Source organism: Coturnix japonica, chromosome 3, assembly GCF_054131305.1.
Source record: "Coturnix japonica strain WE chromosome 3, WE-NBRP24, whole genome shotgun sequence".
In the NCBI taxonomy this organism is placed as follows: Eukaryota; Metazoa; Chordata; class Aves; order Galliformes; family Phasianidae; genus Coturnix; species Coturnix japonica.
The window spans coordinates 7,012,102-7,037,794 of record NC_140665.1 but is presented as its reverse complement, the minus strand read 5'-3'; the positions used below and the strand labels follow the sequence as shown (position 1 = coordinate 7,037,794).

The window sequence follows — 25,693 nt, the reverse complement described above, 5'->3', positions numbered from 1 at the left end:
AAGAACGGTACCAAAGCACCAACAGTAAAGTTAATTTTGAAGTCTGAGTTTTAATGGAAAGTGTTTTTTGCCTTCCTTTTTTAATACAAAGTACTCAAACCTTTTAAAGGATGAACGCCACGCAGTGCGCTCGCAAAATATAAATAAATCATGGACATTAATTAACTTCAAAAAAGACCCAACTGTCGGACAACACGATTAGAACTAATTTAAACAACTGAGTTCAAAACAATGAGGTAAAAGTGTTGTGAAAGCCAAACAGAAATAAGTACGTACTCTTAACCATGCTTTACAATTGTAAATGTCGGTGCCACCTGCCTTACCTTTGTGGTGCTTGCTGAAATAAGGGCGTAGGGCCTCGCCAAGAATCCTGGGGTCTAAGATCTATAGGGTAAAACAAGAAGTTAGGAGTAAATATACTCAAAGAACCATGCTCTGATTTCTATACTACATCACTCGTTCATAAACTAAATAGACCCAAAATACACGTCACTAAGTCTTTGGTTACCACTGCTGGTTTTGATGGATCTCATTTACATTGGTCCCTGACGAGCTCAATGCTAATAAAAGGCAACCTTTAAAAATACATTCAAAAAGCTTCCAACTACAGGAATTAATTTTAAGCAGTTGATGCTTAAACATTTCTCAGGCGTCCAACATTTCAACATGCAAAACCAAGCCTGCTGTTGTAAAACTGAAGACTTTAATGTATCCCACAAGTATGTTTGTCACTACATTATAGGAAAGAACTCTGCATTAATAGAAATAAATCTAAACTTAGGATTTTGGGATCCTAGAAGTGCAAATAGGTGAGATTATAAAGATATTTACAAGTCTATTAATTAAAACTATTAATGATCTCTCAGATCATATAATTAGATTGAGTTAAATCTTTTGGCCGAAGGCATAGCCCTGCAGTTATAAGAAACTGGAATGAAGAGGACCACCCACTTCTCAATTGTGCCTTCTACCCAAACCTCCTCTTTACAAAGATGTAGCAGTAACAACATTGCTTTAACAGGACACGCAATTAAACGGTTGTTGTTCTTCTAAATAAACTGGTCAGTAAACAGGATGAAAGAGACAGCTCATCAATAGCTCCGCGGTCAGGTCACAACACTCAAATTGTGTAGCAACCAAAAGCTTCAGTTTCAGTGACACCTTTGATTCTTTTCAATGGTGTTTAAGTGTGACCTAATTTTAACAGCTGGTTCCAGAAGCTGACTAATGGATATGCTATGATGGGACAGTAAGACCCTGTTAAACCGCCAATATTCAAGCACACTGAAGCCCTGCAATCGTTTGAAAGAAACAGAGAAACAGATAGAGGCAGATATGTGCCTCTCTCCTAACTCTGGCTGGATTGTCTGCATGCTTTAATGGCCTGACCTGAACAGAAAGCTTTCACAGCAGCACTTGAGAGCTCAGCACACAGTGTGGGCAGGCCCTACTGAAGACAACACACACTTGGGTCAGTGAAAATCAATTGTGATGCCCAGCAGCTCCGTCATTTGTGTCTGGCCACCTCTAGCCACAGCTAATCCCCCCCAGCCCCCCGACCAGTGGTATGTATACTTTATATGTAAATATATTGTATGTCTATATATATACAGACATAGGTGCATATTGTTACCAACCGATGCTCATAATCAGGTATAAGTGGTTATCTCATACATAAAACACCACAAGGACCAAAAAGATGGATGTATGGCATACTTACACTGATTAAGCCTATCAGAATTGCAAGGGTTTTCACATGCATAAGCAGGCTGCACAAACATGATATTACCATGAATCTCTTGAAGCCCAAGAGCGTCCCCCATTCCAAACAAAAAATAATCCGGCAAGACTTTTCATTTCTAATAATTTCCAAGCTCTAATAATACAAGCACCACAGAAAAATAAGCAACAGAGCAGAACTGACTAACATGAACTGACATGCTAACAATGTTTGCAATTAAAAATCCTCCACCTGTAGCTAGCACATCTAGGTCTTTACCTGCAGCCACCAGGATGACTGCTGGGTTTGGGATCTAGCGTAGCTCAGGTCTAGGAGACCTAAAGATCCACTTATCTTGATAAACAGTGACATTTTCAAGCTATAGCTTCTTATGCATAGATGCCTTTGTCACACTGCAACGTAGCAGACACCATAGAAGTGGGAGGAGGCAACTGAGTTCTCTGGCTGCTTGCTGGAAGACAGACTTGCAGAAAAGAGACACCAGTCTTACCCTGGCATTGTGTTCCCCATTGCTGCAGATCCCTGAATAAGGGCTAGTTACAGTTTTATCTCGTACTTAAACTGCTTCTTTTCCATCTGAAAGAAGCCGCATTACCCTGCTGTAAGCACATCTTTATCTAACTGTTCCCTAGAGCTGCAAAGAGTTTAATGAAATCACCACGAACACATGTAAAGCCACCTTATTACTGTCCATTTGTATGGCTCCGGCAAAGAACAGTCTTTGAAGGGGGGGAAAAGCTTGGAACAGTAAATTACACTTCAAAAAGTGACAGAGCTGGAAGAGAAACGACAATATTTTATTTAGTCTTCAAAACAGAGGCATTTCCTAGAGCCATAAGGCCAAATAAACCGCCTTCCTCAGCAGCTCCTCAAGTAACAATTTATCTAATCAGCGCGGCAATCAAAGATGAGATTTTCTGTTTACTGATTGCACTAATCAAAAATCACTTTTCAAATGCAGCTAATCGACAAGTTTACTGACTGAAATGGAAGTCATAAATCAGATACTTTGTGTTGCAGAAACCAAATATGCCATTCATAGAGTGCTACCGTTCCGCACTTGACTCCCCCAAGTTATCAGCGCAGACAATTATTCATCAGCTGAAAATTGGCACATCAAAGTCAAATCAGAGAACAGCAGTCAGGAACACCCACGGCAGGTCCTTGAAGGAGAGGTGGCACTTTGCTTGACCGCGTTGCCCTTCGAGAGTCTAATTTTTCTTCATCATCCATATAAAAACGTTATATGTAAAACGAAAAGTTGCTTTGCATCAATCCAGTGAGAAGTGGGCATTATAACCACATCAGTGCTCCTTTTGCTTGAATGAGTCAATGTGCATTTTCAGAGAGCTTCCCCATCTAGTTATTCTGTATCATACAGGTGTCCTCTCACATTCTGCCTTCTACACTCTCACGAGGATGTAGCTGATGAGCATCATCCTGACACGAGACAATCTGCCCCAGTAAGAAAATGCTGCTTACACCTTCACAATGCTTTGTGATTTGGTTTTCTGGTTGAAGACATCTGCCCTTTGATAGTGGCAATTGAGCTTGGACTGAAAGGTGTGGCTGCAAAGACAAGGAGCTGGCTGTGCTCTCCTATCCAGGAATACCTTTTGATACTCCTAGATACAGTGCTGTCTGGGTGAAACTGGTGGCAAGGAGAAGTAAGCCTTACCTAATTCTATCCATGTGTGCCTGTTCAGAATGATGACTGCCACCTACTAAAGCAGGGTACAGAGAGATGCTGATGTGCTCCCACCTCAACAATTTGCAATCCCTGACACGTAAAAGTGTGTGTGGGGGTCCCAATTGCAAAAACATCCTTTCAGAATGAGCTTAAGAAGCTGATCTCGGTACAAGTTATGATAACTGAAGATATTTTCACAAGTGCCTTTGAATAGTTTAAGCAGATCCCATTCTTAAGTTGGTAGGAGAGAAGCTGAGGCACACAGTGTACTGCCAGGTCCTCCCGACCCACCAGCCAGATGGCAGCATAGGAGGCAACACACTGCAATGGAGCTGGAAGGAGCAGCAGGTTGACCTGGCAACCCTCTAATGCACAAACAGTAAATCAATCCCTGCCTGATGGAAAATGAAGCATGAAGGAAAAGGCACAAGAGGGAAGGAAAAGAAAGAAAGGCTTTTAGGTTTGTCAAGCATACCCACAGAACAGCAACTGGGGATGCAAGGACTCCATGATGCCTGAAGCAATTTGAGGGTGAGGAAGGGGCAGGAGATGAGGAGAAAATAGAATGTGTGAAAGAAAGCCCCCGGATAATTTCTGTGAGCAACAGATGTGCTGAGATTCCACGCTGATCAGCGGATTCAAGCCTCCTCAATTTGAAAAAACGATGGCATTGGGGCATATTTGCATTTGGAGTGTTTCCTGCACAACACAAGGTGCTCAGATGCCTCAAGGATGAGAGATTTTATAAGTACCTAATTGGCAAGATAAGCTCCATATACATAAGGCTCACAAAACTGCTTTGAAATAACTTTTTCAGAAAGCATAAAGATTCAAGTTTCAGAAGACATGAAGAACAGCATGGGGGGGACCTACGGACTCACAGAATCCTTTAACTCCCCACAAGACCACACATTCTCTATTATTGGAGAGAAATACAAAAATATGATGCCAGTCTGTTAGTCCCACTCCTTTCTTCTTTAAAGACCATATTTTTGCTCACTTCAAAAATCCACTTGTTTTCTTCTCAACAAAGTTCAGAGCTCCAAAGTCATACTTGATCTGTACCTCCAGCCAATCCAGTTCCTCACACAGGAAGATTCTCACATGTCCCACTCAAGCATATATCATCCACTTTGGATCTGGGCAATAAGTTTAACTCAGTATGGCCAATGATATCATTTGTTCCCTATACAGTCAAGAAATACAGGCCAGCTATGAGAAGCATGAAGGCTTCACTATGCAGCAATCTGGTTTTCTACATATGACCAGATGCTGGAGCCTGAACTTCAGCTATCTCAGCTGTTGAAACTTCAAACATATGAGTAAGTTTAATACTGCAAGAATTCTGCTAAATAATTACTACTTTGAAGTTTAAAGCACCTTTTTAGGCAGTTTAGTGATGTTTTCTCCTGTTTCAATCCCACCATTACAGAAATGCAGCTCCTGATCACATGAGAAGAGACAAGATTAACAACTCTCCTGTGCTTCTTAAGTAGCTGAAGCAGATGGTGCAAAATAAGACTGGTATAGAGGAAAGGACAGAACCAAACACCTCCAAAAGGGCAGTCCACACGTAGCAGGAACAAACATCGCAAGACACCATACTTCTTCATTCCAAACACAAGACATCAATATTCTAAGTCCTAAGTAACGCCAAGATTTTCCCCACTGAACAACACACACTATGTTGTGTCATTCCAACAAGTTTAAAGAGAATAATAAAGAGTGGTGCTAATTCATAGGAAAAATAAAGTCTCTTCTGCAAAAAGCAGAAGGTGGCCAGGCAAAAGGAGGACATGGTGTTTGCTTCTTGGCAGGATCTCTGCAACAAAACATCAAATGAAGCAATATAAATTAAGGCTTCCCATTCACTGATGTGAAAAGTGTTTAAAATTCAGCACCTCATTGGGCGAGGGCACCAAACAGACCATATCTGAGTACGGCCATCTGAAACTTAAAGAGAGGAGAAAAACGCATTGCCTGAACTCCCACTGTTGTCAGAACATCAAAGCAGTCAAAATGCACCTCCTGCAGGATGGATTCCTGATTCTACTTGTTACCTGTAGCAGCACAACAGACCAAAAATCCAACTCATTTTTCAAACTCAGAAATGTATAAAGCAGAACTCACTTACTTGAGAGCAATTTAGGAATCTGCTGCTGCCCACTCATAAGCGGCCGGGCGTATGGGCTCCCATAAGCTCCAAGAGGTACTGCATTGGCATACATCCCTGGCATCCCTCTTTCCCTTGGCATTGCATGGCTGTTATGGGTAAGAAATGAAGAGGAGAATGAATAGGATGTTTTCACGAATGCCATCTTACAGCACAGCTGCTACCAAGTCCATTAAACACCCAGCTCTCTCCAGTGCATCAGTGATGTGCACAAACATGATGTGGTGACATACAATGGTGCCAGGCACACCACAAACAAAGCATACACTTTGTGAGCTGGTTCTAGCACAAACACTCAGGGTTCTATAGCAAGCCCCAGTAAATAGGAGGAAAAAAACACTTTCTGCAAACTATGTAAGAGTTCAGTATGAGTGAATTGCTAACACTAAAGGCAATGTTTGTCAAGCTTGGGGTGTCTTTTCCTGTGCAGAATTACATTCACATTAAGACTTTAATGTTCCTTGTGTCTGCCACCCTGAAATGCAATTTATTAAGACATATGTGATCAGGAATGTAACTTTTTGGTTCAAAAATATAGTAGTGGAACAAATTATGCTTTCTAATGTATGGATATAAGAAAGGTTGTTACTTTTTCTTCTTCCAGCTCCTCTACGGCCTTAAGATGTGGTAAAATAAGAGAAAAAATAGTATTTTCTCCTCCTAGAGAGACTCACAGTTTACTTTTATTGGATAGTATTACAATCTACTTTAAAACATTTTCTGTTCAGGCTCTGAGAGACATATGGCTCCCTGTACTTCCCAGTAAGGGAACGCTTCATTTTATCTGTAATACACAGCCCCAGCTCATTCTCTCTTAGTTGTCATACAATAATGCTTCAGAGCACAGAATGAAAGTTATCTTGACTTTTGGAGAACTAATAAAAACTGACTGTGAAAACGCCTTGAAAAATGACAATCAAACGGATTGTAGGGTGTAACACAAGTGCTTTAAATAAAGGTTTGTAAACCCCCCCCTCATTTTTAAAAGCATGAAAGACATTCCTGGCTTTGTAATAGTATTAGCTACCACTTGTGTGCAATATCCTCATTGTATCTTCTGTACTTCAAGGGAGGATCTGCCAAACAAGTTGGAAAAAAAAAGGAAAAAAAAACTAGGAAAGCTATTAAGAAATATTTTGTAGAAGAGACAACCCTCAATATATGCAGGGTATTACTGCAAAATTGTCATGCAAGATTTTTATTAACACTGAATCTATATAATCACACACCAAAGTTTCCAGTTTCAATCAGCTGTTGTTTGTTTTTTCTTCTCCCAGTCCCTAGATGTTTGTTTGGGTTTTTGCTTAATTGTATTTAAAAAGGGAAATAAGGGAGTGTAGTCAGTAGTACTGCCAGGCTTACCCTAACGTTCTAAATGCCGACTGGTCCAGGTGGACTGGTTTTCTGTCTCGATTAAAACCAAGCTGTGGTCTCCAAGGCCTGCCATCATTGTTGGTCTTCTCCCAGTCCCCGGGCTTCAGAACTGGAGGTGGTTTCCTGAATATCAAAAAATAGTTGCACAAGTAGTTACCAGAGCAAACACTCAGATTAATGAAAGTAAATTCAATTACCTGAAATCTCACAACCAATACTTACTTTGCACCAGGTAATACCGTAGCCTTGAAAATGAAGTCTTCATCAAACTGCGGATCTTTGAAAGAAATACTGCAAGGAAATATTTGAGAAATGCGTTTAATTGAGAATAGACAAGATGAAAAAAGTACTTGCTGGTCAATTAACACTGACATGCACAACAGAAAAGACAGAAGAACTCATGACTTAAACTGTACAGTGCCTGGTTATGCTGACTACAGGGCGCTGTTGTTGGTTTCTACAGGACAGTGTTTTTCCTCCACTGTGTCAGTATTCCATCCAAAAGAAAATGTGATGTTTAGAAAACAGTTAATCCTACATATGGTAATGAAAGTATCTTCTGCAGACCTGTGACTATAAATCTTGCAGTAAAAGCACTTGCACTTGATTAAGGTCAAAGGACAGCATAGCAAGGATGGGAAACTTAAGTGATTGCTATGCAGTCTACTCAAAAACATATAAAACTTGGAAGCAGAATTTCCTGGAGCAGGGACTTTTTATTCCCAAACACTACGTACTACTTGTATGTAGTTCCATCAGTGAGATATATACGTTCTTTTCAGTGACATCTCAAAGAACTCCCATTTTGAGCTGCCTAGCTTCACCCAAACAAAGAACAAAATATGGCTGGAAAACTATTTTATGCTGGTAGAATGCATTCTATAGCAATCTGGGTTTGCTTTTGGTTAGATTTGTCCAGACTCCAGTCTCCTGGTTTAAGAATCCACACTCCATCAGCTGCCAGGAAGAATTCTGAAGTACACAGTACCAGCTTGCTTGCTTCCTGTTCTCTCACTATCAAACATTTGATACAGAAGAATGTTAGGGATGTTAGGGATGCCAGGACAGACAAAAGCTAATCACAAAGCAGGCTAATCTCACTCTTCCAGATGAAATAAACCTATTTTCCCCCCAAAAAAACAGAGAATGAATTAGACTGCAAGGAAAGAGAATAACGGTCCCTTGGAAAATTCAATCAGAGTCAAAAGAACTGAAGAGTAGAATCATGACTACTCACACCATCTTAAAACACAGGAAGAAAAATCTTTGCAACAAAGGAATAGACAGAAGCATAAAACAATTCAAACCTCCTGACAGTGGCAGATTGAAAGCGAAGAGCAACTACTCATCGCTCAGTGATGTTCTCATTTCAGAACATCCTTTCAACAATACCCTGACAATCCACAATTTAACATTTCTTATAGCCTCTAAGTAGTTGCACTAGTTGAACCAAGTTATGCCTCTTTTGAGGAAAAAAAAATTACTCAAGCAGATCACAAGTGATTTTCAGTGTCTCAAGTATCTTACGTGGCACAAGACATGAGAAGTTACAGGCTCAAGTATTAAATACCTACTCTATTGTGCCAAATTAAGTGAGAAAGACACATATCACACTGGGTGTACAGAAATTTGCTGTTAAGTACAAGAGTCATTCAGATCATTTGTGACCACAAGATTTACCCTTGCAAAAACTCTACATGATTTTAATTCATCATGAAGTTTCCCAGTATCCTCCCAAACAATACAGTCAGGCAAAGGCAGTATTACTGCTATATATTCAGCAAATAGAAGGAGGACAAAAAGGAAAAACCAAACCACATTGTTGGGCTGATACTTTTAATCTAACACATTAGGATCTGATTTTTAAAGAGACTGACATGCCTCACAAAGAACATTCAATACTTGCAGGGCTGAAATATGCTATTAGGTGGGTTTGACCCAAGAATAACATGCGAATGGAAAAGGTTCACTTGATCAGGAGAACCTCTTTGTTAACCAAGAATTCTAAGACAGGTAGCTGATGAATACCAGAGAGCAGGTACTACAATAAGCAATAGCAAAGAAAATCCTAGCAGTGGAAGCAGCTTATATAAAGAGAGTTCCCTCCTACAAGGCAGGGAACCCAGCCATTCAGGGAGAGAAAAAGGAAACAAGCCCTCATTGCTGACTCAAAGATACAAAAGTTTACATTCTCAGACATCGTCTGGGAATAGTTAGTAATTAAAGTAGATAAAAATCCAACCAGGAAAAAAAAACATCTGCATCCAATTCTTTCTCAGGGTCTTGTCTCACGGAAGTTAGGTTTTGTTTCATTTAAAGGGCTTGATAGAGAGTGCAGAGTTCTACTGGTGCTGCTCTTTGCTTGCCCAAAGATCCAGAAGTCACAGAAAACAAGCAAAGTAAAAGCAGGCAAGGTAAGGCATTTCTGAAGGGATGTAAACCACTGGGTTTAATGCACTGAGAAGCAACCACTCCAGATATCCCTGCAATGGGCATGCTACCACACTCTCTGCTTTACCGTCAACCTGAGTTTTCTCACTGCAATCTGTACACTCTAAAAACTTACATTTTTTACTGTACATTCTAAAACTTACCTGACTGCAGAATTTTGTGTAATATCACGCAGCATCGGAACAGGAGACTCTACTGTCCTGGTAAGAGAAAAGGCTCTGTTAAAACGTCACAAAGGCTCTATTAAAACAAGTCACAAACTTCTCAGCATCTGTTCCACTTTCTCTGTGGCTGTCAATTAAGTCTATGTCAAGCAAAAGACTTCAAAGTTAGCTTGTCATTTCTCTACACCAAATTGCTGTGTAAGCAGTGGAATTACTGAATTCTCATTTTTTATAACCTTACTTTTGTAGCTGATCATTCATGTGCATTCTCACTGAGGTCCAACGGTGGATTTGCATATTTTCCACGGCCCAAGTGTTTAAGAGCTAAACCTGTTCTGCACCTCAGAAACCTCTCCATGTACATTTGATTATTATAAACCAACAGGTTCTGAGAGGCCAGGAGAAGAGCAGAGCAACAGATACACACAGACACCACGCAGACACAAACTGACTTCTCAGGGAAAAAATGATTAAATAGGCTGGGATGCAGCTGTTCCTTAACCCCTTCCTTCTTCCCTCCAGAGAACTTACATCCTCATGTTGATTAGACAAACAAAATGATAGAGAATATTAACCTTATCAATCAGAAGGTGGATCCCTTAGTTCACGTTACCACACACAACCATCACACAGCTGTGGGCACACAAATCAAACTGGACACGTGCTTTGCTAAAAAGGTCTGGATGAAATTCAGAGAGCTAGATGCACTCTTAAAGTGGTGATACAAATGCTTATCTTCACAGAATTCCTAGCAAACAGTACCTCTCTAGGTAAAACAAACAAGAAACCCCACACATTTCTCACGCCCTAGATAGGCAGGGCAATAAGAGTTTTTTCTTGTTCCTGCATTGCTATTCTCTCCAAGAACAGCTCTGACTTGCTCATATTCTCCACAAGCCATGACAAGAATAGAGAAGCATATATTAGTGGATGTGATTGAGGATATATTATCCATCCAACAAAATCGGAGTATTTTTGTATTTAATAGAAATGAGTTACAGAACACCTGCTTATACCTCTAAGCAAAGTTAGATTAATGAATGCATATCCAACAAAGCGAAGATGACACTGATGATTTCCCAAAATAAATGCATTATCCTGAAAGAGGTTAAAAAATAAGCTTATTTTCTGTATGTAGTTGGTTAACGTATATTCCTGAGTTTAGTACCACAACGTAAACAGAAAACAGCAAAGTACATCCCTATTTGGATTTTTCTTTAACACAATGAAAATCAGCATGCAGGAAACAGGTGGTTTTTGATTTGAACAGCATGTCCTACTGGAAATCACATAAGACTCTTAAATCAGAATTTGTACAAAAGCACAAGACCAAAGCAATATGATGGTATTGAGGAAAGCTATTGCTTTCACTACTACTTTTAATACATAACCCTGTTCTAACTATAATAAGCTAGTAAAACTCAGTATTCTTCCTTAGAGTACGATACTGATCATAGTACATACCTACTCTGAATCCTAGCAGAAAGCACACTTGGCTTCAACCTAGATACACCATCTTATCAGGAATTTTAGGTTTCTCATTGTTTTTTTTTGTTGCTGTTTTTCAGCTTAAATGTAGGTAATGTATTTCAGCTTAAATGTAACTGAAGAAAGTACCCTTTACCAGCACACAGCTGATGCTGAGAGCTATACTCACTTATCTGGAAGAACAGCATTCTCATTCAGTGTAAGCTTTCCCTGGATTCCATAACATAACTCTGGGGGCAAATCCACTGGCTACAGAAAAAAATAACATTTCAGATGAAGTACGTAATAAGAACTCTACCACCATCTATAAAATCCCATAAGAGCAAATATAACCTACCTCTGTATTTTTAGACTTGTACTGCTCTACAATAAAGTCACAAAGTGGATGGTGTTTTCCAACAAAAAGAACATCGCCACCAAGGCTATTTCTTCTGTCTAGGAAAAAACAGTAAGAAAACAGGTAACAGTTCAGAAGAAGGAAGTGAGGAACACAGCACACCAATTTCATTGCTATCTACAGCAGTGCTCCTCCAGAGGAAAGCTTCATTGTGATTTATGAGAAAGCTCTCAAAGTTCTTCATATCTCTGCCCAAAACCGGATGCCCCCTGGTCACAAAGACCAGCAGCACGTAGTAGGAGAATGGAAATCTTATGCTTAGTGGGAAGAATCTTGAATTCAGAATGAAGCGATGGGAAGGACATTGGTTGAAATGGAATCTCCCACATCTGCTTTACCTACAAGAACTGTCTAACCAGGTTTAATTTTTGTACAGTGCTGAAAGTAAGGCACAATTTTGCTTATATAGATTGAATACGAAGCTCCACACACTGTAACTGGACACAATACAAGTTTACTCTTTGATTCCAACATATTCATTTACCAATTACTTTGACAACATATACTAGTAGAAGATACTGACATGACTAAGCTGCCATCGCATTTTCAGTTTAGATCTCATGCAAGTCTACTTCATTAAAATAAAAGCAAAAATGAAAGTTATAAAAGTTGTGGGAAACTGTAGTAAAAGCAATTTCTGATGAATACACCACAGTGACAACAAAACAGTGTAAGTCTTACTTTCTTCAGGAGTCAGGTCAGGATAGACTTCTTCCAAGGCAGCTCTAAGGCGTCGCTCATCAACGAATGGCAATAACGCAACACCTATGAAAATCAAATAATCCCATTTCAACAAGCAACTAATGATGCTTTAAACCAAGCTCTCAAAACTGACTGACTGGGAAAAGCTTGAAATAGACAGCCCAAACATTTCAGCTTTCTAAGGCACTGTAGTAAAGAGCAAAGAAAAGATGAGTCTGAACTGATGTGTTCTGAGCAGCTATGGTTTCAGGAATGATAAATGGGTGTTTGTGAATGGCTATCCATGTAAAGATATTAGCATGGAAAGTCTGAATAAATGCTTTACCTTACAGTTCCATCAGTATGATAAAATAATAATAACAATAAAATCGGTTTCTGGGACCCTGCAGGCTGCCAAGGAGAGGAGGAAAAGTAGTATAGGATAGAAGAGAATACTCATGTCTGAGCACTCCTTTATCCTCCTCCCTTCCCACAGTCTGTGGAGAGAGACACTTAGAAGCAGCATCCCCTACCCATATCTGCTTCATTTAGGAATAAGATGAGGTCATTAAGACAGTCATTATTTATCTCATTTGCTAAAGATACTCTCCCCACAGAATTCGATTCTACTTTATTCAATTTATTAGGAGATAACAACAGAAGAAATCACTGTGTTCAGACATGTGGTGATGCAGATTATATAATTCATTAGGGACTATTCATATTAGCTATTAGTTTCACTCCCAAGTAACATGGAGGCTCCTCTCAGGACCAAAATTCCTCACTAAGCAGCACATCTCGCAACACTTCTCTGAGCCCATTCTTCATCATATTTGATAAAACTGGAGAACAGTTATCCCCGGGGTGTTCCAGTATTTTTCTTCAATTATCAGCTCTAAAAAGCACTGAGAAGTTTACCATAGAAATTCTTTAAAAGATTTACTTCCGTCACCTTTACTATAGGTTTTAATCTAGAGTTCTTATTCTAGTTTTTAATTTCATTTCCCTTACCACAAACAGCAGAGCTTTATCTGACCATGACAACAGCTTGCTTCTACTGATGAGCTTCCTACCGATGATACCCAATAGTTTCCTACTACTTAAAATACTGTTTTAAACTGTACATTTGATAACCAGACAAAAGGAATAAAGACAATTGCCTGAACTGCATCAGGGGGTAAAAAAGACCTTCACGTCACAGAGCAAGAACATGCTAAGCAACATATAGCACTCAGGTCTATTCTCTTTGATTTTGGTTCACTATCTGGATTTAAGTCACTGGTGTCTCTAGCTGGCTATTTCAAAGCACAGATGAAATGATTTAGAGAAGGAATCACAGCAGCATAGATGTTAGCAGAAACCTCCGGAGACAATCTTATCCAAACCCCTCCTCAAGCACAATCATAGGTTGTCCAAGACTATGTCCAGTTGGCTTAGAAGCATCTGTGACAATAGAGAATCTACAACTTCTCTAGGTTAGCATGTACCAGTGTTAGACCACCCTCAAAGGAAAAATAAAAGTGTGCTTTATTACGTTCAGATGGAACTTCCTGAGTTTCAGTTTGTGCCCCAATCATGATTTATACATCTAACAGAGCTGTTACACTGCTGGCTGAATACCAGATAGAAAAAATTGGCAGCTCATTAAAACTAATATTGTCTAAAGGAAGAGACTCTAATACCGTATCTATTTCCTCATTCTCTGTACACATTCAAGTATTTCTGTATTACTAAGCATTTTTCACTAGGCACTAACAAGCTGTTGATCAAACACAATAAGATCTATTAGTTAAATGCAAGGACAAGAGACAATAACATAGTACGACTAATGAAAACAGAAAAGTGATTAATCTAACTCAGGACAAATTAACAAATCTAGAACAACTGCTGAAATAACTGCTAACCACTCCCATTCCCATATCAGTTTCTAAATCATAATTTGTTACTCACGGAAATTCCTTCTCAAAAATACAGCTGCTGCAAAATACCTCTCCCCCACACCAGGTAAGACAAGTTACCCTTGTTACTTAGTATGTCATTATCTCACTAGCATCATTTCCCATTTTCCTTCATATTTTTGCAGGCCAACGTATAGTAGTTCAAAAGAAGAAACCTCAAGTTTCACCTTGCCAAGCGTACTTCTTTCCATTCAGATCAATAGCAAAGTCCTCAGGGTAGAAGTCAATTATGCTTGATTCCTGTATTTGAGAAAAATTTATCATTAAAACCAATTATGGAATTGACTGAGAATGCCACGTGTTAACTGTTAGCTCACACTCAGTAAGGAACATGCAAAGAACTTTGACTAAGAGAAACACCCTTTACTAAATACCATTTAAATAAGAAGTCTGGTAGGGCATTCCCATTGCCTACAATATCAGAACAAGAAATTAAGTGGGATAGGAGAACTCCTGACAACTGGTCTCTGCTCCCCAGATGAGTTTCAGAGAAGTCACAGAATAATTCTTCCTTGTTGAAAACTCCGATTCAAAAAAGAAATTGCCTGTAAGGATCTTTAAATAGTCTCTTTTCTGCCTGAAGTCAAAAGCAGCAAGTAATGATCACATAAAAACTGCAAGGCAGCAAAACCCTCACAGAGAGGAATAAACCAAGGAATCTTACCGGATCTGTCATGAGCTTCCTCCAGGTTGGGGGTAGAAAATTCCCACTTGCAGCTGGAAATACTCCCATCAGTTGTTCAAGAGGCTTGAACTGTCAAAAGTAAACCAGCAGATGTAGGATATTTCTAGCAAGCTGTTAAATCATAAATAAATAAATATGCCCTACCGGTTTCGAGCCCTTTTCAAAATCTGAGGGCATGTCTGCAATACCCTCAAAGTCAGAAGCGAACGGAGCGTAGTGAAAAGGGTAATACCAGTTCCAAGAGGCACAGCCCTAGGACATCAAAACAAGAGAAATACCATGAGACAACTCAAACGTGCAAAGGAAAAAAAAAAACAACATAGAAATGAAACAGCCCAGTAACTAAACTTGTTAAAACTTAGCCCAGCATCAACCGGGAAAAGAGAAGTCCCCACAATTAGAAAAGAAAGAGCTCTTGCCTCTAAAGGTATTCTGGACTTCAGGTTGGGACTTAATTTTTCATAGCCAGATTAGAGCGAGTGAGTTCAGTGGATAGTGAATGGAGACCTCGGGCATTTCCTTGGCAGCACAGAACAGCAGATAGACTTCTCTGCCAGAGTACTCCTGCTATGTGCTAGGTCTGAGTCACTAAGGGAGACAGCCAAAGAGATAGACCTAGCACCATAACAATACAAAAGACCTTACAGCATAATCTTAACCTTAACTTCAGGACGCTGCAACATACCTCATGCTTATTTCCTCCCCCTTGAGAGAGAACACAAACATACACAAAAAAGCATCCAATAAAACCAAACACAAAAATGTCTTGCCAAGAGCAGGTGATCACAGTCTATCCACACAGTTAACAATGCCCTGGGGTGACTTAGAGCAACTAGACACATTTTAAACCTGTGTAGAGTTTCTAGCATATCTGAGAGTGAGAGAACTAATCCAAAGGTTCTCCATAATAGCATAACTGCACAAGTCAAAGCCATAACAGAGATCTTAAGAGGAGTAGTAGTAGTATTTCTCTGGCAGCATACAATTTGCAGCACTGTTTTTCCAAGCTAAATCCCACTGTTAGCTTGAGAATATGAGGGACCAGAAAACCCTGATATGATGCACTCCACATTATATGAGTATCTGAACAGTATTTGTTGCAGGCTGAGAAGGTATTGCTTTAATTAGTTACTTTTGTACTCTGTAGAAGTACAGACATGAGCACATCAGGTAACATTTTGTTTTTCCTTCTTACTATTCCACCTTGAACACTGTGAAATACAAAGTGCATTTCACTTGAAAGTGGCAAAATAATACTCAACAAGAAGAAAAGAAAGTCAACTCAAACACCAGTACACAATACACTTTAAAGGAAATGCGTCTCTAGAAGGTCTAAGTCAAGTTTTCACCTCCTCAGCTATTTTTCTTAGCAGTACCACTTGAAACAAAAGCCTACTGCTTTGACTTGCAATGCTGAATACGTAAATGTCAACGAGGCTTCTCCAGCGATATTTTGGGTATAAAGCTACAGAGACTTTAATTATCGGATGCAATTCTTCAGTGTATGTCAGGAACCAGCTGGATTGGGGATCTTTTTTGCCCCTCAGACAGATGTTCCTACCAGTGGAACACATTCTCCATCATTATGTTTTTATGGGAGAAGAAAAGCATATCAGATTCTTTCTGATGTTTTATGGACAATGAGCAGTGGTTGATTACTGGAAGGAGTTTGTATTCCGACCAACAGTTTAAAAACAAAAAGAAACAAACCTAACTTGAAATTCTTACATTCCAACAGTCAACTAATGCAACCTGGCAGGTGTATGGGCAGAAGGTTACGACTGTTACATAGTATTAGAACAGCAGACTCCCCACATACAGCAACTTATAGTATCTTAACTATACAATAATGGCCCTGTAATTCAAGTACAGATGACAGCAGCACATGCATGTATTCCATTGCTGCATTACTTTAAGTCTGCAATATCATTTTTTATCAAGTCTGGAGAGAGATTTGCTTTCTTTTAGAGACACAAAGCAAACCAGCAAGGAAAACATTAACTATCTGTGTTTGTTCATGAAGTTTTTCTTTGGAACCTTAGTAAAGCAGATATACTTTCTATGCAGGCACTATTCCTTGAGATCTTATTTGCAGTCCTCAATTTACTTGAGAGCACTGTGGTCCTGCATGAAGCCTCAAGTTATCAACCTCACTGATTTATTTTCTTTGCAACTGTAATCACCTATTGCTCCTATATGTATCCATCACCTCGGTCTACAAACTCTAAAGGACAACAAGCTATCTCATATACACATCGCATTAACTAAGCTGGTTTCATATGCTAAACTAGGCAACATTGCAGAAGGGCTTGTCCATATGGCTCTGAGTTCGAGTATAACTCAGCCTATCAGTTCTTACAATTTAAAGCCACAAATATCTCAGTAGTGCAAGTGCAACTGAGGTTTGAATAGTTACAAAACCCCATGCCTTTTGCACAAGGCTACAGCACGCTCACCAAAGAGCAATGAATGCACATCCTGCACTCACTCCTTTGAATACAATAGCCCTAATGTTACAGCCTTCAAATGAAATCAGCCCGGTATTTGCCTTGCCTGTGCTTCAAGTCAGACAGGTGTGAGCCTCCTACAAAGAGTGTGTGGGCAAAGCTTTGGAGCTACAAAACCACACTGAGACAGATGAACTTCATTTGCCCAAGCAGATTCTATTCCAAGCTCACATACAAAATACGACTTACTTTACCTGCAGAGCACGAAACTGGTTATTAACCAGCAGTGCAACAAAGGCCAATCTGACATCTCAATTATCAAAAGATTTAAATCAGATACAGATTACTTCAATCACAGTGCACTTCATGGAACATCACTGTAATCTATAGAGCAGACCAACAATTCTGTTCCTTGCTAGTATTTCACATGCTCTGTGCTTTATGTGCTCGTTGCCATTTGCCATTTCACCAGCCACTGCACCGCTATCTACTACAAAGGGGAAACACATCAGTTCTTAACAAATTAACAAGCACTGATGCTGTATGTAAGGGATGAACTGCATTTAAATCTTAAGCATCAAACAGAATGGCTACTTACATCTCCAGAAAAGCAATGCTTTTCAGAAATAAGCTTTGGGAAGTTATTATTTCCTGAAACAAGGTGGGGTGCAGACAAAACTGAAGTTTCAGTGAAGAAAGTACCTGGTAATAATATCTGAGGACCCAGCAAAGCCCTTCGACATAGGACTGTACAACTTTACGACGAAATTTCTCATCAGATGCATCAACATCAAACTTGTTTTTATAGTAGCGTTGCTTCCAACCAGATTCCCATAACCTGCACAATAAACAGATGTCAGTACATGTTAACGTTGTATGCCTGTTTATGTTTCTGCATTAAAATCCTCAGCAAGTAACTTGCTACTTCAGTCCCACTTCTCTATATTAAGAGTTCCCCTCCTACTAAAACACAATCTAATTGTTACTTTATTAACAATAACCAGTTGGTTTCCTATTGCTGTTGAGACAAGCTGTGGTTACCAGCAGAATTATCTGGAACTCTGGAAGCCAGCATTCACTTACTTACATTACATGAGTTCCTTTTTATACATGGATTTCCAGCCTTTTGTGCAAGGCAGAGATATCAAGTCAAAAACACAACCACAGACACTGTTAATCCTTACTTCACGTAGCTCCCCCTTATGTCTACCTAGGGATGGGGCAGGGAAAACAGCCACCGGCTCAACACAACAGATGTGCAACTGAATCCCTCAGTTCCAATGCAGTATTATCATCATAAAGGTTGCAACCTGTTCGGTCTCAACAGCTGACTCCAGGAGTTCCCCACAGATGGATACTTGGGCAAGTTTCAAAACCTTTTCAATAAGGCAACAACCACCAAGAAGTTTGCTAGGGGTCTAGAACTACTAAATCCAGCTTGGAACTCATTCTCAATAGAAGATGTATTTCTGTCAGCAACTTTCGCATTAAGTTCATTTATGAGTTTTTACTAGTAAGCTGAAAATGATTCCATTTTACATTGATTTCCACTCCCATCTAAACACAACTCAATACAAAGGACACTTAATAAAGCTGTTCATTTCTTAACACGATGAATAGCACCCAAGTACTTTTCACTCAGAAAAGGATCTGAATACGTATTCCAAGAGATCTAAGAGCTTAAATAATTACAGACAAATGTAGTATATTCACTTGCTTGATAGCACTACCTTTGTCAAATCCCGACTACAGAAAACAGAAACCCATTGGCTGCACTTATCAGGATACCGACTTTAACAAAAATTATAAGGTCTTCACCCTTGAGGTAAAGGGTAATGGCTTGATTTGAACCTTTGATAAATTCAAACTCACTCGTAATTCACTGTCACTTAATTCTTATCAAATTCCAACCCTTAATCACCCAGGGAACAACAGTTAAAAGAAACTCATCATGGCCAAAGACAGGGCTTTGCTTCCAATCAAAGATGGAGGAAAACATCGTGACAGTAAAAAATAAGGAATGCTGCACATGCAATTGTAACTGAATGTTATGGGTTAAATAGCTCAAAAATTCAACTGCAGAGCAGTGGCATTCAGCTCACATAATCAAAGCTGAACAGTGGATGTCTAGCCAATCTAGCGCGTGGTCTCACAGGGAGTAGTGGCTTGCAGGATGAAAACCTGCACGCATACTAATCTAGATACTTAGATTTAACAGCTATAGCTTACACATCTCACTGGAATTTACTGAATATTCTAACCCTCCACATTAATTACCGGTGGATAAAAAGATCATAGGAAAGCATCTGAAGGCACTGCTGTGCTAAGCTAGATGCAGTCTAATTAATGCCATTTATTTCAGCAATTTGCTAACAAAGTGCTACATAAAATGGCTTCACCTGATATTATCCTCTGGCTCAGGTTCACTGTCACTGTCTTCAGGTTTTCGCTTAATTCCTCGTGCTGGGGACGGGGAGCCATCAGAATTGAGACTGGTATTTGGAGACTGCATCATCTAGGGTCATAATTATTATAGATGAATAGAGGAGAAGATTCATTAGACATTTTAATTCAAGTTAAAACTAACTGTTATGTGATAAAGCAGAATCACATTCATTCTGATCTCCAGAAACTCAAGGCAAAAGTTACATGGTCCTTAAACTATTAAGTCAGACAGCAAAGGAAAAGAACAACTCCAAAGGCACTGATTCCCACTGCCAAAAATCTCATTGCATTTGAGAATGAAAAAGACGCAATGAACAAGACAGTTTAAAACGATAAGACATGCTGTTTTGATGTATTCCAACTCTGGAATACAGTTGATGTCTTTAGTCCTACAGACTACGTTATGACTTCATTTTATATCGACAGTGAAAAATGAGTATGCAGAGCACCATACAAATGTAATATAAAACCAGCAGAGATACTGTTTCCTCGCTACTGATCCTTTAAACTCCTTCCAAATGCATGTATTTTTAATATTACAGATTTAATATTACATTTTCACCTCTACAAAGCTAAGACAAATAATTGCAATTAAACAATAATAGACCTAGTAAACGTAACTCCATAAAGTAACTGATCTGCTTAACCCATGTGCAGAAGCCTCAAGATTAAATGGAAGACTAGCAGAAAGTACCCTTAAATAAAGTGAGTTATATTTACTCAGATTTATATATATGTGTATTATTATGGGAATTTGGAGCTGAAGGTTTCAGCACAACCAAACTATGCCCCAACTCCCACATTCTTTTCCCCCAGTCTTCAACAGCAGCGGAAATAAGAAGTCCCCACAGAAAAAAGAACCAAACAGGTAGACAGGACGTGATTATAGCTCCTTCTATCTGTAAATACCTTTAAACATCTACTTACAGAGTTCTGTCTGTCATGCATTCTCATTTCAAAGGCGGTTTGCCTGGGGTTACTGATTGCCTGAGGACTGGTGCGATTTCCCAGAGCTTGAGGAGAAAACTGCCCACCAGGAATAAATGAAGGATGATCTCTCTAGAAAATAAACGTGTACAGGTATGCTGAAAAAGAAATGTCATCTCCACAGCAATGTGGTGATGCTCTCACAATTTTCAGATTAGCATGTTAAATAGAACATAGTTACGTAGGTACACAGTTAGCCCCTCAGTTCAGCTTTAATTAGTTACATTTAACAATCTTAATTCAATATAAGATCTTGACGGATTCAGCTTATATAGACTACAAAGGGCAGACACGTTCAAACACCAGTTAATGCTTCCCTAACAAATTTATGAAACATCTGACAGCACTGACTTGCTTGCACACAGAATTGTGTAGTAACTGTAGTTTGGGGTATGTCTTTTTCATGTTTGATAGAAACATGTCTGTACCCAAACAGATCAATTTAATGCAAATCAGTATGCATATTTAAACCCAGTGAGTTGGTTGAGTCACCATCCCTGGATGTGTTTAAGAGCCGTTTGGATGTGGTGCTCAGGGATATGATTTAGTAGAGGGTTGTTAAGAGTTAGGGTACTATGGTTAGGCTGTGGGTGGACTTGATGATCTTCAAGGTCTTTTCCAACCTGGGTAATTGTACGTTTCTAAAATATTAAGTCAAACCCCATCTCCCTAGCACAACTTCTAAGAAGACTTATGTCAACCCATAGGAAAGTAATTCTTGTACTGTGACCATCAAGAATCACTGAATCATCATGAAAGTGTTTAACTATGGGCACTTGAATAACATATACAGGTATCAGCTATAACATTCAACTCTCCTTTTCCTTTTAAGAAGTCTTTAACATGCAATTCCCTCAAAGCCCCAGTTTACAAAAAGTCATGAAAATACAACCCTAAAATAGTTCACACACGGCCCAGAAAATGCCATGATCACAACTACAGCCTCAGCCACCACGTTCACTGGAAGCTATAGCACATATTTTAATTCTTGCTAGTTTTTGCATTGAGAAAGAAGTGATTTTACCTTCATTCTTTTCTTTTTTTCTTTTTGTCGTCTTTTAAAGTTATCCTAGGTAAGGAATAAAGAGGAAAATGTCACACAGACTTCTTGGAAACCTGTTTTGTTATACTCCTCAGCCAAAAGACTGTCAGGTTTTTGAGTAATGCTCTGAATAATACCTCAATCAGTTCTTTTACCTGTAAACCCAATGCAAGGTAGAAGTTTCTAGCTAACTTACCCTGAAAACCTATAGAAAAGAGTTGCTGCTTATTCAAAGGCCCCTAATTTTGATCATGACTTTAATCACCTAATAAGCCGGTTCAAGGTAACATCAGGGTCAAAGGACTAAGTAATAACACATGCCTGAGCTCCCTGACTGGTGTGGAACATCTGCCAAAAGGCCAAGAGAGACTAAGTCCCAGAAGAGGAAAAAGACAGGGTACAAGGAAAGATCTCGGGATCTTGCACATCAAGTCAGTATTTCCACTTCAAGAGAAGCACAGGCTGAAGCAATTAGAAATCAAACGTTTTGGCAACACTTGCAGAGCACTTTTTGACTGAACAGTAAATACAGTTATCTTCTTTCATTCACAAGTGTTTTAGCCCTCACCCTCAATGAATAAACCACAGCCCGTCTGCCAAAACTGCATGAATGACTGCAGAGATAGACCAAAAGAACAACAATTCCTGGACAAAACTCAAGGTAAGAGGTACTGAAAGGCAAGAACGCACTTTTAACTCATATTTAGTATTCCATCCCTGCACAGAAAAAAATAATCCGTTTAGTTTACATAGTAGCTATTCAAAGAGTGGCACAACTCACATACAGTTCTTGTTTTGTTGCTACTTGAGATAGCGACCAGAAGAAAATGCCCTGCTCTACTAGGAAAAGCAAATCAACTGGAAGCACTTGGCTAATTTTCAACCATGGACAAAGCCGCTGCAGATATTAACAAGATATAAATGTGGATTTTCCCCCCCTCATATCCTATTAAGGATTGTCACAGTAACAGAAGTGATGAAAACAAAATTCCAAGAACAAAACACTGAATTTACATCATCGTCTTTTCGCTTTTTGAATATACTATCTTCAACTTCTCCAACAGCCAACATGATCATCTGGACTCGCTGCAGGTTGACAAAACCACTTTCTGTGAGATAGCCCTGTAAAACACAAGGTAACATGGTTGAAAAACAAATCTACATTGGTAGCAAACAAAGAGACCTTTAAAAAGAACAAAAAACATTACCCCAGTTTTGTGCACCACGTTTTTATATATGTTTACCAAGCGATCAATTGCTCCCTCCCTAGAAAGCAAACACAAAAGCATGAGACTTGTCATTTAAAGCTACAGGAGGTATACTTGAAGGAAAGTATATTCTCACATACCTGATCTCCAGAGATGGCAGATGAGGAAGAAAGTCATTTCCAACAAAGAAGCACATAAAGACCCAGTCATCAACACTTCTTTCAAAATCAAAAGTGAAAGGTAAACTGGCCATAGTGAGTTCTCTTTCTAAATACTGCAACACAGGCAAAAGACACCAAGAACCTTTGTCAACAAAGTTTAATATTACTAATATATATGGGATTTATTAACTGCTTCAACATACCTCTCGCAAAACACATAAGCGGATGAAGATAAATTCTTGTTCAGAGGCAGGAAGACTGTCTGCAAACTGATCGTGCTAAAATGAAAAGAAATAACTGAATTGCATCCAAGCTCACTTTTAAGTTTATCCTGCTCCATTTTAAAGCATACTTGGAAAAGAGCTAAGAGATACACAAGCACGGTTCTCAAGTTCTTTATGCCAAGCATGCATCTCACTACTTTGTGTGTCTTAAGTTAATGATTATCCTCCCTTGCCAGTGGGAAAAAGAAAGAAAACTAATAAGTGAGAAAGTTAGATTCCACATAGTATTTATATGCTACAGAAGTATCATTTTATTAATATAAAACGAAAGCCAGGCAATTCCAGTAGCATAATTTGTATTACGCTTCAGACAAAACTGACAGCAAGAATAATGTGAGGATATCATTAAGAAACAAATTAGTTCACACTGAGAAGAATTTGTAGAAAGATCAGGATTCTTACCTTGCCTTGTTTTTCTCTAGGCAAACCTTGACAATCCTTAACCTCATGACCCATCTGGTTACAAAGAGCACATGGCTTAGGTTTATTTGGTTTAAACTCTTCCCTAATGATGGTGAAATGTGGCTCATGAGTGGCTAATCCAAGCATTATTAGATCAGCTACCAATCAAAAGAGAAGAAGAAAATCTAATGAGAGATAGCATTAAGCACTTTCTTCAAACAAACAACTATAAAGCCACGTTCATTGTGCTTTAAGCAAGCATGACCACAACTATGGGCTCACCCACAAACTACCCAGATAGTACAACTAAGTGAAAGTCAGCCCTTCAGCCACAGACAGCAGCCGTCAAAAGCAGATACACTGGATTATTTATACAAATGCAAACCAAATTCTAAATGCTACAGCTGAACACAGTCGAAAAACAGCACAAGAAAGTTTAACGCGAGATATACTGTCAGCAAAGAACTCACCATCTGCCCCACACAGACAATGATGAGTGTTCGGGTCATGGTTTGGTTGAGCTACATGAAAGAAAATCACACAGCTTTGGTTCAATAAATGCAAAACAGGTGAGAAATAAGTGTCATACCGCAGCCTGTTACAAGTATACCTCTTTGTCTTCTAATGTAATCCATGATTTTATGTTCACCTTCACCAGGAGCACTAGCATCAGACAGGATTACCTAAGAAGATGTACAGATTAGGTGATCAATTTATGCTGCCAGCCTTAAAAAAAACAAAAATCCCACCAACAGTAGGTAGTTCAAGTATTCTTAAGTCACATTCAGTATATGAAATCCTAATTTGCAGTGTCAAGTCTCATATTATGACTCAAAAATCGATTATTTAAGAGTTTGGGTCCTCTGAGCAGACCTTAATTTTTCTCTAATTTTCAGGATCAAGCTGACATATTGATTCAAATACACTGCAATTATCATAACATTAGCTTCCTGATACATTATACAGACAACTGATGAAACACGGGGCTGTAAGAAACAGAACTTGATGGGAGTGGAGTGGTTGAGTAGCAGCATAAGAGAATCTCAAAGTCAAGAAAAGCATGAAAGCTGCTATGAATAATTTTTATTGACTGACATCTATTGTGCATCATTCGGATAATAAAAACAATGCATGTATCAAACTGTGAAACTTACCGTCAAATTTTTCCACCCTGGGTCATTGTTCAAACGGTCAGCGATGTAATAGCGGAGACATTTGGCAAGATTGTCCATAAACTCAGTTCCCTAAAAACAGAAAGATGAAAAGAAATTAAGCCATAATCCAGATACTGACAATTGGTGGTTAAGGGCAAGATCACTCACTGGGGTAATACAGTTGCTGTCAAATCTTTCCTTCACTTCTTCTGGAGGAAGAATGCCACCTAGAGCGATAAAGACATTTAACAGGAGTAAATCAATATGGAACATTAGAAGTATTTTTGCATGACAAACACCCTGATGGCTACCCTGATAGTAATTAACTAGTAATTAATTACATTACTTTCATCCTAAAATTAGGTACTGGTACTCTTAGAGATGTTGTTTATTGCTTCAGAGCAGTGATTTCACTACCTGCTTTGCCAGAAATTAGAAGAAGCCTCAAAGAAACTAAACTTGCTAAATGAGATAAAACATTAGGAAATAGTTCTTGTATTGTTCTCTATGTTTCCACTACTTGTTCACTTGAGCTCCCAAACAAAGTTACTCTAACAACTTCTCTCTGAACTTCATGAAGAGTCTCCATAGTCTTGAAATGCAACAAAAAAAGCATGCCCTGCCTTTTTAACTTCTAACAAGGCTATGCCTCCATTTGGAAGGCCACATTAATTCAGGTGACTGTGCAGGAAGAAGTAATTCCTCCAGCACACTCAGCATTCTTCAGCTACAAACACTGCTTTCACTCGAGTCATATTACT

General features: G+C 39.1%; 1 protein-coding gene across 5 annotated transcripts in view; it reads right to left on the bottom strand.

Annotated features, from left to right (window-relative positions):
• XRN2 (5'-3' exoribonuclease 2) overlaps positions 1-25,693 on the bottom strand; it is a 37,247-nt gene that overhangs the window by 7,996 nt on the left and 3,558 nt on the right. The window contains exons 5-28 of one of the 5 annotated variants that reach the window (XM_015856634.3): positions 25,101-25,159; positions 24,933-25,022; positions 24,389-24,461; positions 24,249-24,299; positions 23,779-23,936; positions 23,296-23,370; positions 23,072-23,205; positions 22,932-22,989; positions 22,738-22,845; positions 21,706-21,750; positions 20,622-20,753; positions 19,649-19,764; positions 17,952-18,087; positions 14,947-15,054; positions 14,782-14,871; positions 14,285-14,357; positions 12,160-12,243; positions 11,419-11,516; positions 11,251-11,330; positions 9,573-9,629; positions 7,201-7,269; positions 6,967-7,101; positions 5,566-5,693; positions 324-384 (exon numbers count right to left, since the gene is read on the bottom strand). In XM_015856634.3, the coding sequence (XP_015712120.2) occupies positions 324-384; positions 5,566-5,693; positions 6,967-7,101; positions 7,201-7,269; positions 9,573-9,629; positions 11,251-11,330; positions 11,419-11,516; positions 12,160-12,243; positions 14,285-14,357; positions 14,782-14,871; positions 14,947-15,054; positions 17,952-18,087; positions 19,649-19,764; positions 20,622-20,753; positions 21,706-21,750; positions 22,738-22,845; positions 22,932-22,989; positions 23,072-23,205; positions 23,296-23,370; positions 23,779-23,936; positions 24,249-24,299; positions 24,389-24,461; positions 24,933-25,022; positions 25,101-25,159 (2,218 nt within the window). The remainder of the gene's footprint in view (positions 1-323; positions 385-5,565; positions 5,694-6,966; positions 7,102-7,200; positions 7,270-9,572; positions 9,630-11,250; positions 11,331-11,418; positions 11,517-12,159; positions 12,244-14,284; positions 14,358-14,781; positions 14,872-14,946; positions 15,055-17,951; positions 18,088-19,648; positions 19,765-20,621; positions 20,754-21,705; positions 21,751-22,737; positions 22,846-22,931; positions 22,990-23,071; positions 23,206-23,295; positions 23,371-23,778; positions 23,937-24,248; positions 24,300-24,388; positions 24,462-24,932; positions 25,023-25,100; positions 25,160-25,693) is intronic. The other 4 variants (XM_085542471.1, XM_085542470.1, XM_085542472.1 and 1 more) reach the window with 4 other exon arrangements.